Raw genomic sequence first — 16,965 nt, forward strand, 5'->3', positions numbered from 1 at the left:
GGACCATGTAAAAGTCCATTGACCTCGGGCAGGATTCTCCGGTTTTGAAGCGAGTGTGGCTGGAGAATCCTGCTTCATGAATTGGATTCATTTGGAATTTGTTTTTTTTGGCCGGAATAAAAATGATTTTTTGAAAGGTTTGAAAAAGAAGTTGTTAAAGATAAAACGCTGCAGATGCTGGAATCTGAAACAAATAAAACCCCAGAAAATGCTGGAGAATCTCAGCAGGTCTGACAGCATCTGTGGAGAGAGAATAGAGAATTGGTCAGAGCTGGTTAAGTTGTTGTTGTTGAACAGGCGGTTGGAAGTTGGGCTGTGGTGAAAACGCGCTCTCCGCCAGCTCGGGCCGGCCGCCGTAGCGGTGACGTCGGCGCGGGGAGAGGTTACCCGGCATTCCGCAGGGTGGGAGCTGCGCGCGGTGATGGAGGACTCGAAGAAAGGACAGCAGCAGCAGGCGCCGCGGAAAGGCGAGGAGAAAGCGGCGGCGGGGGGCGGCAAGGAGAAGGACAAGGACAAGAACAAGAAGGAGAATGAGGACAAGGAGCAGGAGCTGGTAAGGTCAACCTGCCGGCGGCTCCGCCTCTCAGCCGCCGGGAAACAGCGCCAAAGCCGGTTCCTGCAGAGTCACTCAGCCAGGCTGAGGCCTTCTCTCCGTCCCTTTGCCTCAGCCCCATAAACAACCTCCTCTTCACTCCTCCGCAACCAGCCCACCCTCAGCAACAAACCCCCTGCCTGGCTGCGGAGCCGGCATCGGCCTCCCAGCACAAACTAGGCCGCTCCTAGTTAAAGCCGCGACTCCCAGCCTGTTAATGACCGCCTTCATTAAACATGGTCCCGAATCGTCGGGTCAGTGATTTATGCTCAGAATGGTTCCCACTTGATGCAGCGCTAACGCTCTCAGCATGTGGTACCGTTTCCTTAAAGAATGAAATACCTTGGAGTTTATCTCTAACCAAGCAAGTTGTTTATTGATTAATAACGTGTGAAAGTGTTTCAACTACTCCAGCTCTGTTGCCCCACTGGCCTTCCGGGAGGCTTAAAATCGGCTTTTAAATATCCCTACCTAATTTTTAGTACCTTGAAACAGCCTCTTTCTAAGTTATCTTAAATATAGTTTTTAACTCCGATGAATGTGAAATCTGCAGCCGGATCAAGGCGATTTTAACGCTTGTGTGTGACAGGATGTGAATTTGAAATCCAAAGTAGTATTTAAATATATGAATAGGCATTTCATGAGGGCTTTTCCCCTCTAGACTCTGTTGTATATGCATCTCCACATCATGTATATTTATACTACAGTGGTTAATTTCCACTGAGTATTAAATCTGTTTGACTGTAATGTTTCATTAAGGTGCTTTATGTAGAGTTGATGTGGAGCATCTTGGTTTAAATAAGGTGATTAGCTCTGGTGGCTGGGACAAATCGCACACATTGACATATGGGTATCAGTATGCTAATATATATGATTTGATTTATTATTGTCACGTATTAGTATACAGTGAAAAGTATTGTTTCCTGTGCGCTATACAGACAAAGCATACTGCACAAAGAGAAGGAAAGAAGAGAATGCCGAATGTAGTGTTATGGTCACAGCTAGGGTGTAGAGAAAGATCAACTTAATACGAGGTAGATCCATTCAAAAGTCTGATGGCAGCAGGGAAGAAGCTGTTCTTGAGTTGGTTGATGCATGTCTCAGACTTTTGTACCTTTTTCCCAACGGGAGAAGGTGGAAGAGAGTATGTGTGGGGTCCTTAATTATGCTGGCCGCTTTTCTGAGGCAGTGGGAAGTGTAGATGGAGTCAATGGGTGGGAGGCTGGTTTGTGTGGTGCACTGGGCTTCATTCATGACTCCTTGTAGTTTCTTGCGGCCTTGGACAGAGCAGGAGCCACAGCAAGCTGTGATACAACCAGAAAGAATGCTTTCTAGGTGCATCTGTAAAGGTTGGTGAGAGTCGTAGTGGATGTGCCAAATTTCCTTCGTCTTCTGAAAAAGTAGAGGCATTGGTAGGCTTTCTTAACGATAGCGTTGGCATGGAGGGACCAGGACAGATTGTTGGTGATCTGGACACCTAAAAACTTGAAGCTCTTGACCATTTCCACTTCGTTCCCATTGATATGTCCTCCACTGCGCTTCCTGAAATCGATGACTATCTCCTTCATTTTGTTGACATTGAGGGAGAGATTATTGCTGTCACATCAGTTCACCAGATTCTTTATCTCTTTCCTGTACTCTGTCTCATCATTATTTGAGATCTGACCCACTATGGTGGTGTCATCAGCAAACTTGAAAATTGAGTTGGAAGGGAATTTGGCCACACAGTCACAGGTGTATAAGGAGTATAGTAAGGGGCTGAAGACATAGCCTTGGGGGCACCAATATTGAGGATGATTGTGGAGGAGGTATTGTTGCCTATCCTTTCTGATTGTGGTCAGTGGGTTAGGAAGTCAGGATCCAGTCGAAGAGGGAGGAGTCGAGCCCCAGGCCACAGTTTGAAGATGGGTTTTTGTAGGAGTAATCACACTTTGCCATCACTTTAACAATATTCTTTAAAGCTGTGCTTCTGAAGCTATTTTCCAATATGACCTCATTTTAACACTTGAAAACTAACATGACCTCAGATGCCTTCAAAAACCAAGCAACAAAATAACATTCAGTGTATAATTGGTTTGTGTGTTATAGATTAATACAGAATACATCATATAAATTTGGAAATCTGTGTTTAACGTGCTTTATAAAAATGTTATTTTACAGTCCCAGCAGTACATTATTTAATCTGAGCTGCTCTGAGTCGTGGGCTGGGCAACAGCAGATACTATTGACGTTTGTCCTTACATTCAGCATTACTGATCCATAGCAGTGTCACACCAAGTTTCCCTAAAGACCATCTTAGCATCATTGAATTAATGTGATTTGAGTCAAATAAACTTTTAACTTTCTATTGAGGATTTCAAATAACAGTGATATAATCCCAAAGGCTGCAGTTACACTGTGGATTCTGCTGCACACACAACAGCTTTTGAGGGGAAAAATGATTTAAATTTCAAGGCAAACGAGGAATTGAATGTGAAGCCATGCTCCTCCCACACCAGGGAAAGTGGCGTGCTTCTGAATAGGCAACAGACATTAATATGCTATAACAAAAACAGAAAATGCTGGAAAATGTCAGCAGGTCTGACAGCATCTGTGGAGAAAGAATAGAGCCTATGTTTGAGTCTGGATGATCCCTCTCTGATGAAGGGTCATACGGACTCGAAACATTGGCTCTATTTTCTCTGCACAGATGTTGTCAGACCTGCTGACATTCTCCAGCATTTTCTGTTTTTGTTTCAGATTCCAGCATGCACAGTATTTTGCTTTTATTATAAACATAAATGCTCTTGTTGGTCATTGGGGTTTCAACCAAGCTCTCTCTCTTTGCCAGTGGCAGAAGATTTGTACAGCTCCTCTGTTTGTGTCTTGTGATGCTTTTTCTCCCTCCTCCTCCCCATCTCTCCCACATATTTGGGTGCACCAGTGGGAGACATAGCAACTGTGACAGCCCAAACAAATGTGTAGCTGTAGTCCTGCAGGCAACATTTTTAAATGGCCTTGAGAAAAAAAAATCCTAAACATAGAACAGTACAGCACAGAACAGGCCCTTCGGCCCATGATGTTGTGCTAAGCTTTATCTGAAACCAAGATCAAGCTATCCCACTCCCTATCATTCTGGTGTGCTCCATGTGCCTATCCAATAACCGCTTAAATGTTCCTAAAGTGTCTGACTCCACTATCACTGCAGGCAGTCCATTCTACACCCCAACCACATGAGACGTATTGGACAAGGCCTGGAGGAGGGGACATTTGCAATCGTTGTTTCTGCACCTCCAAGCCCCTCAGTGTGGGAACTGCTGCTTAAAGAGATGAAATAGATCATGTAATACAATTAAACTGCTTTTATGTTGCATGACAATGTAAAAGAAGCTTTGGTTCATTGCCACAAGTTGCTCCCATCACCATCCTGAAAAACAGATCATGAGTAGCAGTATTTTTCTGATTGTGAAATATTGAATTTTGTGGATGATATTAAACTTGGTAATGTAGTTAATATTGAGATACACAGTGGCACACTCCAGGAGAACATATGGGAACCAGTGAAATAAGCAGGCATGGTGAATGTAATTTGATGCAGATATGTATGAAATAATGTACGTTGGGAGAAACAGCATAGAGACAGTGTGCTCTGATTGGGACTATTTAGAGGTAGGTGGTCAAAGAGCAGAGAGACTAAAGGGATGCATATCCATGAATCTTTGAAAGTTTGTGAGATGTTTGCTTTTATAAAAGTATTGAACACAAAAACAAAGTCATCTAAACCTTCATAAATAACTGTTTGCGGCATAACCGATGTTTACAGTTTTGGGCATCACATTTTAGGAAAGATCTGAAGGCCTTGTGGACTGGATACAAGAGGTTTACCAGGCTTTAACCAGGATGAACAATTTTAGTTATTTGGAAAGGTTGGAGAAGCCGGCTTTGTTCTCAGTGCAGCAGGTTAATGGGCAACATAACAGAGGGTTTTGATAAAGGAGGTGGGGGTGAATCTGTTGACCCCTAGCGATTGAATTGGTAAACAAAAGTCATAGATTTAAAATAAAATTGTCAAAAGAATGAGAGAAGTGAGTTTTTTTCTTACAGGGTGTTAAGATCTGAAAAACACGCCACAAAAAGGTGGAATCAGATTCTGTAGGAAAATTTATGGAGGGAAAACCTGGGCGTTGAGACTAAATTGGACAGCTCTTTCAAAAATAGTAAGAAGTCTCAACACCAGGTTAGAGTCCAACAGGTTTATTTGGTAGCACAAGCTTTCAGAGCGCTGCCCCTTCATCAGGTGAGTGGGAGTTGTGTTCACAAACAGAGCATATATAGACACACACTCAATTTACAAGATAATGGTTGGAATGCGAGTCTTTACAGCTAATCAAGTCTTAAAGGTACAGACAATGTGAGTGGAGAGGGGGTTAAGCACAGGTTAAAATAAAAACGGGTTAAGCACAGGCCTCTTTCAAAAAGCCAGTACTTGATAGCTAGTACAACCATGATTATTGAATGGCCTCTTTCTGTACTGTATGATTTTGATTCCTAAATAGGTTGTGCCTGAACATTGACTTAAAGGCAGCACCTGTAGGAAAGACCCTACTTAATATTCCTGGATGTTTTTTGCCATTCAGGTGACACTAAAAATTTCATACATCCACCACAAGCTTAATAAGTCAGTTACCACACAATTAGCTGATTTGTGGAATTTTGGTTTTTGAGTAGTTTAATGTGCCATTGCTCTTGAAATTTTGAGACAAGTAATAAAAAAAATCCTCTTAGTATCCCATTTTCCCCTTGAAAAATGAAATAACTGATATTTTAAATTGTGGCCCATCGATGTCTGAATGCTAATGGGGCACTGAAACTGGACGTTTCATAAGGTGTTAACTATAAATATCCTTTCCAGATCATGTCATTTTTAAATCTTTAATAAGCTTGGCCATGTACTGACATTTCATTACAATGTGGTGCAATATTTTATTCATTGAAATTCATCAGTCTGTTAATCTGATGCTTTTTCACATGTCCAAAAGTAAAATAAGTGCATTGAAGATCAATTTCTGCAAAAAAAAAACAATATTGCGTTGAGATACCAGTGGGTGGAATACTTAAGTTTGGGGTTGATATCTACCAAAATGATTCTTTCTTTTCCTACACTGGCATGGATTTAGTGTCCAGCCCTGGTTGATCTCATCCAGATAATGAGACATATAGGCTATACTAAGTGGGGATGGCAGAAATGAACCAGTTGAGTATTTACAGCATCTTATATTTCTTGAACTCGGTTTCATACCTTGCCATAGATTTGAACTTTTCGAACTGATGGCCACTGTGGTGTTCACCAGCATCACAACCATGCCCCGTTGTGGAGAAAAGAATATCAGATATTGTATAATTCAGTGGCTTTTAAAATTATTAAAGATTCTGATAGTGCAGTGGTCTTTCTGGTGGTCTGTGGACCACTGACGGTTTGCGAAAACCCTCTGGTCTTCAAGGTGGTCCAAAATGCAAGTCGCTGATGCACAATCCAAGGCCACACGAGAGAACAGACTAGAACCTCTTGCAGGACATCTGACGAGTAATATTACTTCCATAAGATGCAGTAAAGAAATATAGAGCTGTCTGGGTGACCACCAAATAGAGCGAAAAAGCAGAAAGGATAAAGGTTAAAGTAACATCAAAGAGGAATGTCTTGAAAACTTTTGAAACAATATGTTTTTTTGTTAAGTTTAATTTTTTCAGGGAGAAAGGTGTGGGAATGGAAAAGTTCGAGCAATCAAGAAGTACTCTATCTTGTTTAAAGTATTGAAAATTGGCAGCTCATTGGATTTCAGTTGTGTAGTGTAACCACAATATTACAAATCAGCTTTAAGAACATGTACCACATTGTAACATTTTGTTTTAAACTCCAGCTCTTCAAAAATAGGATAAAACGTCACTGTATCTATCTCATTTTAATTTGCTACCATTTAGAACATGTCTTTTATCAGAATAGATATGCTGTGAGCATTAGGAAGATTCAATGTGAATTTAATTCTTCCTGTGTAATCTATAAACTATATGTTGTTTCTTCAAAATCTAAAGCCTGGTAATTAATAGGTAAACTGTTGCCTTGTACTATAAAAGTATTTGCATGCCAACTTCCCATCTTTGATTTAATTTCTTCTCAGTCTGACGAAGATAAGCAGTTACAAGAAGAGTTGGAGATGCTTGTGGAAAGGCTGAGTGTAAGTCCCTTTTACATTTGCTTCCTTTGTGAGATTTGTTCCCGAACAGTGAAGTGTGTATCCATTTTTCCTATCGTATCTCAAAAGGTGAAGTTTTGAATATTTCAGACAAGTATGCAAAAGACCTGTAGTCGTCCTGTGTTTTAGCTGAAATTTGCAAAAGAAAAATTCACTAAATGGCCCTCTTAAATGCGTTCCTATGTCATTATCTTAAATGTTTCTAGGTGCTCTGGTTACTGTAAAAGTTTATGATATTTTCTCTGATGCTTTATCATTAAGTAAACTTTGCAACTTGAGAGTGAAGTCCACTTGAATGGAACTGTAAATAATAGTTCAAAAGAACATTTGTTACATCCCTCATGCTTCTAAATCTGGGAAATTTAACTTTCTTCTAGGAATCGGACACACAACTTTATCGGGCTGCTCTGGAAGAACTCAGGAGGCAGATTCGTTCATCCACCACCTCTATGACATCTGTCCCAAAACCACTTAAATTCCTTCGACCACATTATGACAAACTTAAGGACATCTATGAAAAAATGCCGTCAGGAGAAAATAAGGTAACTTTTTGTGCAATAATGAATATCACAGATTTTTAAAAATGAAATAATTAAGATAATTCCATGATTTCACATGTTGCAATTTACTTGAATATCGCAAGTTTCCATTCAAGACCATAAGATATAGGTGCAGAATTAGGCCATTCAGCCCATCTAGTCTGCTCTGCCATTCAATCATGGCTGATATGATTCTCATCCCCATTCTCCTGCCATCTCCCCGTAACCCTTGATCCCCTTATTGATCAAGAACCTCTCTCTGTCTTAAAGACACGCAATGACCTCACCTCCACAGCCCTCTGTGGCAATGAGTTCCACAGATTCACCACCCTCTGGCTGAAGAAGTCTCTCCTCATCTCAGTTTCACTCTGAAGTTGTGCCCTCGAGTTGTAGTCTCTCCCACTAGTGGAAATATCCTCTCCACGTCCACTCTATCTAGGCCCCTCAATATTCTGTAAGTTTTAATTAGATCCCCCTCATCCTTCTAAACTCCATCGAGTATAGGCCAAGACCCCTCAACCACTCCGCCGTATGACAAACCCTCCATTCCTGGGATCATTCTTGTGAACCTCCTCTGGACCCCTTCCAAGGCCAGCACATCCTTCCTTAGGTATGGGGCTCAAAACTGCTCACAATATTCCAAATGGGGTCTGACCAGAGCCTTATACAGCCTCAGCAGTACATCCCTGCACTTGTATTCTAACCCTCTAGAAATGGACTCTAACACTGAATTTGCCTTCCTAACTGCCAACTGAACCTGCATGTTAACCTTAAGAGAGTCCTGAACCAGGACTCCCAAGTCCTTTCGTGCTTCAGATTTCCGAAGCCTTTCCACATTTAGAAAATAGTCTATTCCTCTATTCCCACCAAAGTGCATAATCTCACAATTTCCCACATTGTATTCTATCTGCCACTTCTTTGCCCGCTCTCCTAGCCTGTCCAAGTCATTCTGCAACCTCCCCACTTCCTCAACATTACCTGTCCCTCTACATATCTTTGTATCATCCACAAATTTAGCAACCATGCCCTCAGTTCCATCTTTCAGATCATTAATATAGTGAAAAATTGTGGTCCCAACACTAACCCCTGTAGAATACCAGTGGTCACCGGTTGCCATCCTGAAAAGGACCCCCTTATCCCCACTTTCTGTCTTCTGTCTGTCAGCCAATCTTCTATCCATGCCAGTACCTTGCCTCTAACACCATTGTCTCTCAGCTTATTTAGCAGCCTCCTGTAAGGCACCTTCTCAAAGCCTTTCTAGAAATCCAAATAAATCACATCCACTGGCTCTCCTTTATCTAACTTCGTTATCTCCTCAAAGAATTCTAACAGATTTGTCACACATGACCTCCCTTTGACGAAGCCATGCTTACTCAGCTCCACTTTACCATGCATTTCCAAGTACTCTGCAATTTCATCCTAAATAATGGACTCCCAAGATCTTACCCACGACTGAGGTCAGGCTAACTGACCTATAATTTTCTATCTTCTGCCTCCCTCCCTTAAACAGGGGTATTACATTAGCCTTTTCCAGTCCTTTGGGACCTTCCCTGACTCCAGTGATTCCTGAAAGATCACCACCAATGCCTCCACAATCTCCGCAGCTATCTCCTTCGGAACCCTGGGGTGTAGTCCAAATGTCTGTGAGTGTGTCGTAAAGTAATCATTTTCAAATTTGAGTATAAAATACTATAATTTTCAAGGCACAACTTAATCTTTTGAGAACTATGGTAGCATTGCTAGACATTATTTAGGTGGTGTGGTTTTCAAAACTGCTTTAATGATGAAGATATGTCTTGTATTAGTAATGATCACCTATGAGATTATTAATGCATCATGGTGATTTCCTGATTTTTCAATCTGAAGAATAAGTGAATTCCGCTAACCTGTTCTCTGTGCTGTGGGCCAGTTAACTCATCCAAAGACAGTCTGATTGCAGGAACCACAAATAATTCTGCTGGTTCAGCACTTTCCGGTTTTGAAGGATCTTTGTGCCAAATACTGACCTGATTGATGATGGTAACAGGTCAGATCATGCGGCCTATTCCTCCCCGTTTCCCCTATAACTTGGAAATGCTTTCCCTATTATTTCAAGAGCTAAGAATATGCAATAGCACAAACTGAAATCTTTGCGAAAACACAACAGGTCTGTCAGCAACTATAATGATTGATAGCTCAGATATAACATTGTCAGCTTGGTTTTCAATATTTCACATTAATTTAATTATTCCTAAGCCGTTATAATCTTTTTAACGTTTACCTAATTTTCAAAATGAATTTAAATTCCATGTCTAAATTCTCAGCCATTCATTCTTTATTGCATTCGTGTCTAACAAATGTTAATGTTAACTTTTAAAAATCAGACAGACTGTAACCTAGAACTCAAACTGACAAGCACTTGATAGTTTGTGAAATACCACAGCCAGACAAAGGTTAAACTGTGATCTGATCTTGTGCTAACTCAGCCAAATTTAGATTTGTTACTTTAATAGGACAGACACCCATCCTAGACTGTTAAGACAAGTTGGAAGAAATAAAGGCAATGCCCATGTTTTATTCATCCTTCTTGCACATGTAATGTGCAAGGAACTCTAGTGTAGATAGTCAATGTAACAGTATTTCTTGAGGGAGTGTTGTGGAAACCAAGAAATGGAAGAACAACTATGCCTGTCAGTTGTGAAAAACTTAGAATCTAGAGAAGTACAAAAGCAAAACATTGCAGATGCTGGAGGTCTGAAATAAAAGAAAATGCTGGAAATACTCTGCAAGCGTTATAGCATCTATTGAGAGAGATACCAGAGTTAATGTCTCGGATGAAAGGCAACAGACCTAAAATATTAACTCTGTGTCTCTTTCCAGGGGTTGCCAGACCGTAGCATTTCCAGCATTTTTTTTTCTGTTTTTATCTTGGAATCTATAGTTGGAGGTAACATTTATAAGCTTCTAGAAATGCATGGGTTATTCGAGGAAAGTCAGTATGATTTGTTAAAGGCAAATAAGTGTTTTGAAAAGTGAGACTGATTGCATAGATGAAGAGAATGCAAATAGTGTTGATGGATTTTCAGAAGGAACTGTCTCATAAAAGACTTTAATAGAGAATTCACGTACATGCCATAAGAGGAAATGCAGTAACATGGATAGTGGGTTAGTTGATGAACAGGAAGCAGTTAGGATGTTCCTCGAAAGAGAGAAGAATTGAAAGTTGGGTACTCGAAGTCGATGCTGGTGCTATAGACTTGGGTATAGAGTAAGGTAAAAGGTTAGTAAACACAAGATCTGTGAAAGACTTCAGAGTGGCATGCAGCAGTTAGTAAAATGAGCAGGCAAGTAGCAGATATGAGAGTGTGGATGAACAGCAACAGCCATGGGATCAATTACATAATGTGAAAATGCAAGTCTGAAGGCCATAAAAGGCCAATAGAAATTTGGATTTTAAAAATGGGGAATTTAAGGTGTGGTAATTCCGCACCTAACATTGTTATATTTCTGAAAAGTGCAACTTTAAGGGAAACAACTTTAAGTAAATCATATTTTCCCATAACAACCAGTAAATGTTAAGTGCATTGACCCGAACAGGCGCCGTAGTGTGACGACTAGGGGAATTTCACAGTAACTTCATTGCAGCGTAAGTGTAAGCCTAACTCATGACGAATAAATAAACTTTACTCTTTACTTTACTTTAGAAGCTGTAGCTGGGTACTGTAGAACTTTTGTCAGGAAAAGGCATTAAAATATTGAACCCTGTAAGTTGAAATAATGTACATTTCTAAATTTCTATACATGTAAATTAAATAACTTTTAAAATTTGAGTTAAATTTTGTACTGATTAATTCATGCTAGATGTCAGTTAGGCAAGTTAGAATAGTATCTGTGATTTTGGGTGTCCCATTTTGGAAAGTCAGAGAGGGGGTACAAAGCTGAGGCCAGGAAGTTGTTAGAGGGAGATCTTTGAAACTTTGATTATTTCCAGAGTGGAGGAGGTTTGACAGGTTCACGAAATTATGAAGAAAATTTTGATACAAGAAAAGACTATGCCCTCCGGCGGTGAATCATCAACTTAAAACAATTGTGGAGAAAGTAAGAGGTTACAAGAAATTATTGGCATAAAACTCAGTTGGATCACATAAGATTATAGGGTAGTGGCTGAGTTAAGGGGTGTTGCATTTTTTTTAAGGTAAAAGTGGATAACTATTTGAAGCAGAGGAAGTTTCAAGGCGATGGGGAGAGAGCTGGGTAATGGAATGAGTTTGCCTTGCTCCAGGAAAGAGCAAACACAGACACGATGGGAAAAATAATGACCTTGTGGGCTTTGGAGCTGTGCGTACTGAGTTGGGCCAATTGGCTTGTTTTTGTATTGTAAATTATATATCCGAGTCTATGACTTCGTCTTGCAGAAAAATGTATTTGTAACACAAATTGAGATTTGCCACGAAGACCCAATGGGTCGTCATTTGTATATAATGTGTTTCAAAATAGATTTTTATACTTACAAAACAGCCTTAAAATGCTGGATGTTTCTGATCTGTGCTTTTGAACTGCAGCGTAAAACTGTTCCAAACTTCATAGTACTTGACAAAATGGCAATTAAATACTGTACTTTTCTCAATGTATCTTCACTTACAACAAAAGGACAAGCGGCTTTAATAAACACAGTTGCAGGATAATACATTGTATTCCTGTTTTAAGAAACAGCGCACTGTCATACTTGCTGAGCAATAACCAGCAAGCTTCATTAATATACTAAAACATTGCTGACTTTTAGATTTAAAGTCCTTAGTTGTGACATTGCATAGGGTTGGGAAGCATTTTCTGATCAGGGCCAGTGTGATCTCCTGGACTCGTTTCGATCGCCACAGGGGGTCGGAGAGGAATTTCCCAGATTTTTTTTCCCCATATTGGCCCTGGGGTTTTCACTCTGGGTTTTCGCCTCTCCCTGGAGATCACATGGTCTGGAATGGGGGGGTGGGGGTGAGTTAATAGGTTGTGATGAACTAAGCATCGTAGCTGTGAGGGACAGCTCGGTGGATAGGATATTAGGATGTAGATAGGCTGGAAAATTGGGCGGGGATCCTGGATTCAGGATTCAATCCTGGACCGGGGAGCGGCGCGGGCTTGGAGGGCCGAAGGGCCTGTTCCTGTGCTGTATTGTTCTTTGTTCTTTGTATTGCTCTTTGTTTAAATATCACGTTACGGAGCACCACAGAAATGTGATTAAAGAACTTGCTTGGAAACATTTCTTGTGGATTTTATGGTTAACTTGAATTTCCTTTTCCATAATAGAAGATTTGAAATAGTACAAAATCCCATGAGTTTACTGGTAAAGTTTTTAATATTCTGAAGATCTTTTTCTTTCCTCTCTGCTCCCCAACCCCCTATTCATCCCTCTACCCCATTCTCAAGGTGTACACACCCTATCTGATACAGTTTCACAGACACTGATTGTAATTTGGTATTTAGATGCATCGAATTCCACTTAATTAAAATCTGGCCATTGATAGTCTACCTGACAGTGGACATGTCATGGTACAGGAGTCAGACTCTAGTCGTATTGATACATTTATGGAATAGCTGGATCAAAGCTATACAACCTGACAATTTTATTCTTCAAATGCCTATATTCTTACACCAGGTGAAATCTACTCATTGTCTGAAACACTATTGATCCTGGGACTTTCTGAACTGTATATTTTAACTGGTAACTATTTTCACCAGCTGAGCCATGGGAGAGAGGCTCAAATGGTAACTATTCAGTGCAAAGCTGCACCTGTTCTGAAAGTTGACAAAACTTAACACTGAAATCATCTGTATCATTCAAGGAGCCAGTTTAATTGAATTACAAGGAAAAGTGAGAATGTTCATTAAAGTAGAAGTAATCTTTTTCTTACAGAGGTTTTGTGCTGACATTGTGTCAGTCTTAGCCATGACAATGAGCGGAGACCGGGAATGTCTGAAATATAGGCTTCAAGGATCTCAGGAAGAGCTGACTTCATGGGGGCATGAATATGTCAGGTGTGTTTTAACAAAAAAACTGGAGTTTATTATTTTATATTATATTTTTCATGTTGAGGTTATTGTGTGGAATTGTTTGCTATAGGACATAAATCATGAAAGATGTTTACATTACTTGAAAAAGTGGAATATTAAATAGGATGACGAGTTGGTAGGAAAGTTGAAGCAAAACTAGGTGGCTCATGAAAAACACAGGCACAAACTAGCTGGGCCAGGTGACTCACTTCCACATGGTGGTATTCTAGATTATGTTTTGCATGAATCCAGCTATGTTAAGGTAGAAATGCCAATTTACTTTAAACCTATACAACTAGTAATGTTGGTAATAATGTTGGAACAAACCAGGTAGAGTTTTAAAGGAAATGTAAGCTGCCTACTAATAGTGTAACCTATGATAAATTTCCTTAGTATAAATTGCCCTTGATAGGGAAAAGGTGCTTTGTTTACTGATTACACATTTCTATCAACATCAGTCTTTAAATAAAGTTTAACTGGTTATTCAATTTATTGTTGTTGGTTTGCAAAATAATTGTGATATTTGCCTCGTATAAAATCCATGACCTTGTTTTGAGCTATTTCATTTCAAAGCTTTGGAACATTGGAGGGCTGTGATAGCATGCTATATAAATTACTACTTTAAGACAGTAAGGGAACTTAAATATCTAAAATATTTGAAGTGTTTTGCATATAGAGAATAAAACCGTGGCAGGTCAATATTCAGATTGCAGGCATAGCCCACAAGGAACTACAGACATCTGTCTTCGTTAGAAAGAGATGATTGGTTACATATAATTTGAGGGACATCTCTCTGCAAGGGAGGAGGCAAGCCACTATGAACCATCAGTCTTGCATACATCTGAAACTATATAACAAAAAAGAAAGTTCTAGGAACCAGAGCAAACTTACTTGTCAATAGTCTTCAGTTCAATCCTTGTATTGCTACCCATTTAGCTTCATCAACATTTCTATCTTTGTCTCTGTTTTTTTTTGTTGCTTTTTTTATATCCGTCTCTATCCCTGATGGTTAGCATTAATTCAGCTGATGCTATTGATGTAAATATCGGATTTTTAAAAATTAATTTGCATGATGTGGACATCACTGGCTAGACCAGCATTTCTGCCCATCACAAGGGGATTATCCAGTCCAAAGGCATGACGTCTCCTGGGGCTTTAAAAGAGATGGAGCAAGTAGCAAACTTGTCTAGGTGAAGCACAACTGATAGTCAAATCTGAGTGGCTCATTTAGCACTCAGATTTGATGGGAGTATTTTTCATAAGTGAAAATGTTTATTTTTCGAGTACTAATTAATTTTTTTCAGGATTTATAATTGTTGTGACAGCTGACTGCAGTCAGGTGGTTTCTTAAGTTTTTGATATCTTAACATTATTTTCTTTTCCAGGCATCTGGCAGGTGAGGTTGCGAAAGAATGGCAGGAGGTAGACGAGAATGATAAAGCTCAACATGAAATACTACTCACTCTGGTAAAAGAGGTAGTTCCCTATAATATGGCTCACAATGCTGAGCATGAGGCATGTGACCTTCTCATGGAGATTGAACATCTCAATATGCTGGAAGATTATATTGATGAAAATGCGTATTCTAAAGTCTGCTTATATTTAACAAGGTGTGTTGAAGCATCTTTCTGCAGCTTTTGTAACATGAATTATCATATTAGTTGGAAATTAACTTTGTGTATAGCTTTAGGTACACCTTGAGTTTGTTCAATGTGTAGTACAGTTTCAACTTTTGACTGCCTTTTGCCTCTGTTAGAAAGGTGAAGAATCCCCTGGCTGGATCAAAAAGGCGTTTGAATAATTTTATCCCATCATTATCTGTTGTATAATATTTTCACTTAAGTACCTTCTCTTAGTTCTTATGGCCTTCCTGTCAATCTTTACATTATAAATTTCTATGTTCCCGTTTATAATGGAAACTCAATATCAATTGTCACAGTAATTATGCCATTTAGCCCATGGAAACACTGCGATCCCTCACCGGTGCACCTTCCTGCTTCTCGACCTGTTGTGAAAAATTCCCATACCAAACAAGTTAACTTCTCTGCTTCCCAAATTGCCTTAAGATTGGTTCCTTGACTTTAATGTCAATCAAAGAACAATATTGATCAAATATGTGACTTAAAGTTGGGGACTAATTACTATCAGACTCTGGTCTGATCAGACCCGACCTGCTTGCTCCATTTCACTAAAGGTTTGCACTTCGTCTTGGCTTGCTGAGTATAGTATGTGTGTTTGTGTCGAATTAGAAAATCAAGTTTTATTTGCCTCCTTTATGATTTTAAACAAAATCAGCTTCATGTGCATGCCCAGCTCTGTTCCAGAGTGGCTGAGTAGAAATTTGCTGTCTGAGGAAAAGTTGTAGTAAAAGTTGCATTACTAAACCTCAGTACAACCTAGTAAAGATTGTGAAGCTTATAATTAGATTCTACCGATTCAGTCTTTTTTTTGTTGTATTTCATTGTATTACATACCATCATTATTTGTTTTCTACATTAGACACATTTTGTTTGTGATTAGAATTTACTGGAAAGTTTTTACTGCAAGTCTTGCAAATTGTAAGATATTCTTTTTATTGAATGAGTTGGCTTGATAAAATGCAGACCTTAACTGTGATCGAATATTATTTTAATTTTATGGTGCATTATTTTGTATATTGGTTTCAAACTTGTGCTTCAAGTGATTTTTTATTTTATTTATTTTTCAGCTGTGTCAGTTATGTTCCTGAACCAGAAAATTCTGCTTTGCTTCGATGTGCTCTTAGTATTTTCCGGAAATTCAATCGCTACCCTGAGGCTCTGCGTCTTGCACTGATGTTAAATGACATGGAACTAGTTGAAGATATTTTTACTTCCTGTAAAGATGTGTATGTAATAATTTCAAATCAATATGTATTCGATTAATTGTTAAAATGTTTCATGTAAGGTCTCTAGTTGAAAGAGTTGTCTTAAAAACTAGGAAGATGCACTTCTAACACGCTACTATTGTTTATTAGTCCACCAAATTCATTTATATTTTGCTTTTCATTTCTAAAGTACTGATGTTTGCTGAACCATGGTTCTCTGCTTGTTTGTATTCAAGTACCTTTCCCGTGTTAATTTTGTCATCTAGACTATAATTGAGTACTGCAATCAGTTGTAGAATCCAAACTATTATCCCAGCTGAACTTGGCTGACAGCACAGATTGAGAACGTGACCTAGATCCCTCTGATCTATACTGCTTATTGCTGTACAGACAATCTTACTCGGGACATTTGGAGTGGATTGACAGAAAATATTTTTCTCCAAAAGTTTAAGAAGGGTACAGAAACCTGTGTGGAACAAAAAAGATCCTAATTATACATTGAATGTTATTATGCACAAGTTTAAGTTATACAATGATATTTACTGATGTATCCCAAGCTATGATTATAGTAACTGTGCTAACTTCTGCAGTAGTTAATCAATTTATTGCTTCCCCCTGCTTAACTGATTAAACCATTTTCTTTGCACACTTACCGATGGAATTCAATCTACCTATGAGCTGACTGAAAAGTTATTGCAGTAGTTAGTACTGTGATGCAAGTGAAAACTTGAGACA

At 39.3% G+C, this 16,965-nt stretch overlaps 1 protein-coding gene across 1 annotated transcript in view; it reads left to right on the forward strand.

Moving 5' to 3' along the window:
• Positions 1–315: 315 nt before the first annotated feature.
• The window catches only part of psmd2 (proteasome 26S subunit ubiquitin receptor, non-ATPase 2), a 42,080-nt gene continuing 25,430 nt past the window's right edge, over positions 316–16,965 (forward strand). The window contains exons 1-6 of the mRNA XM_078207306.1: positions 316–553; positions 6,748–6,804; positions 7,200–7,364; positions 13,249–13,370; positions 14,771–14,995; positions 16,093–16,251. Coding sequence (XP_078063432.1) covers positions 422–553; positions 6,748–6,804; positions 7,200–7,364; positions 13,249–13,370; positions 14,771–14,995; positions 16,093–16,251 — 860 coding nt within the window. The 5' untranslated portion in view covers positions 316–421. The remainder of the gene's footprint in view (positions 554–6,747; positions 6,805–7,199; positions 7,365–13,248; positions 13,371–14,770; positions 14,996–16,092; positions 16,252–16,965) is intronic.

Source organism: Mustelus asterias, chromosome 3 (genome assembly GCF_964213995.1).
Source record: "Mustelus asterias chromosome 3, sMusAst1.hap1.1, whole genome shotgun sequence".
In the NCBI taxonomy this organism is placed as follows: domain Eukaryota; kingdom Metazoa; phylum Chordata; class Chondrichthyes; order Carcharhiniformes; family Triakidae; genus Mustelus; species Mustelus asterias.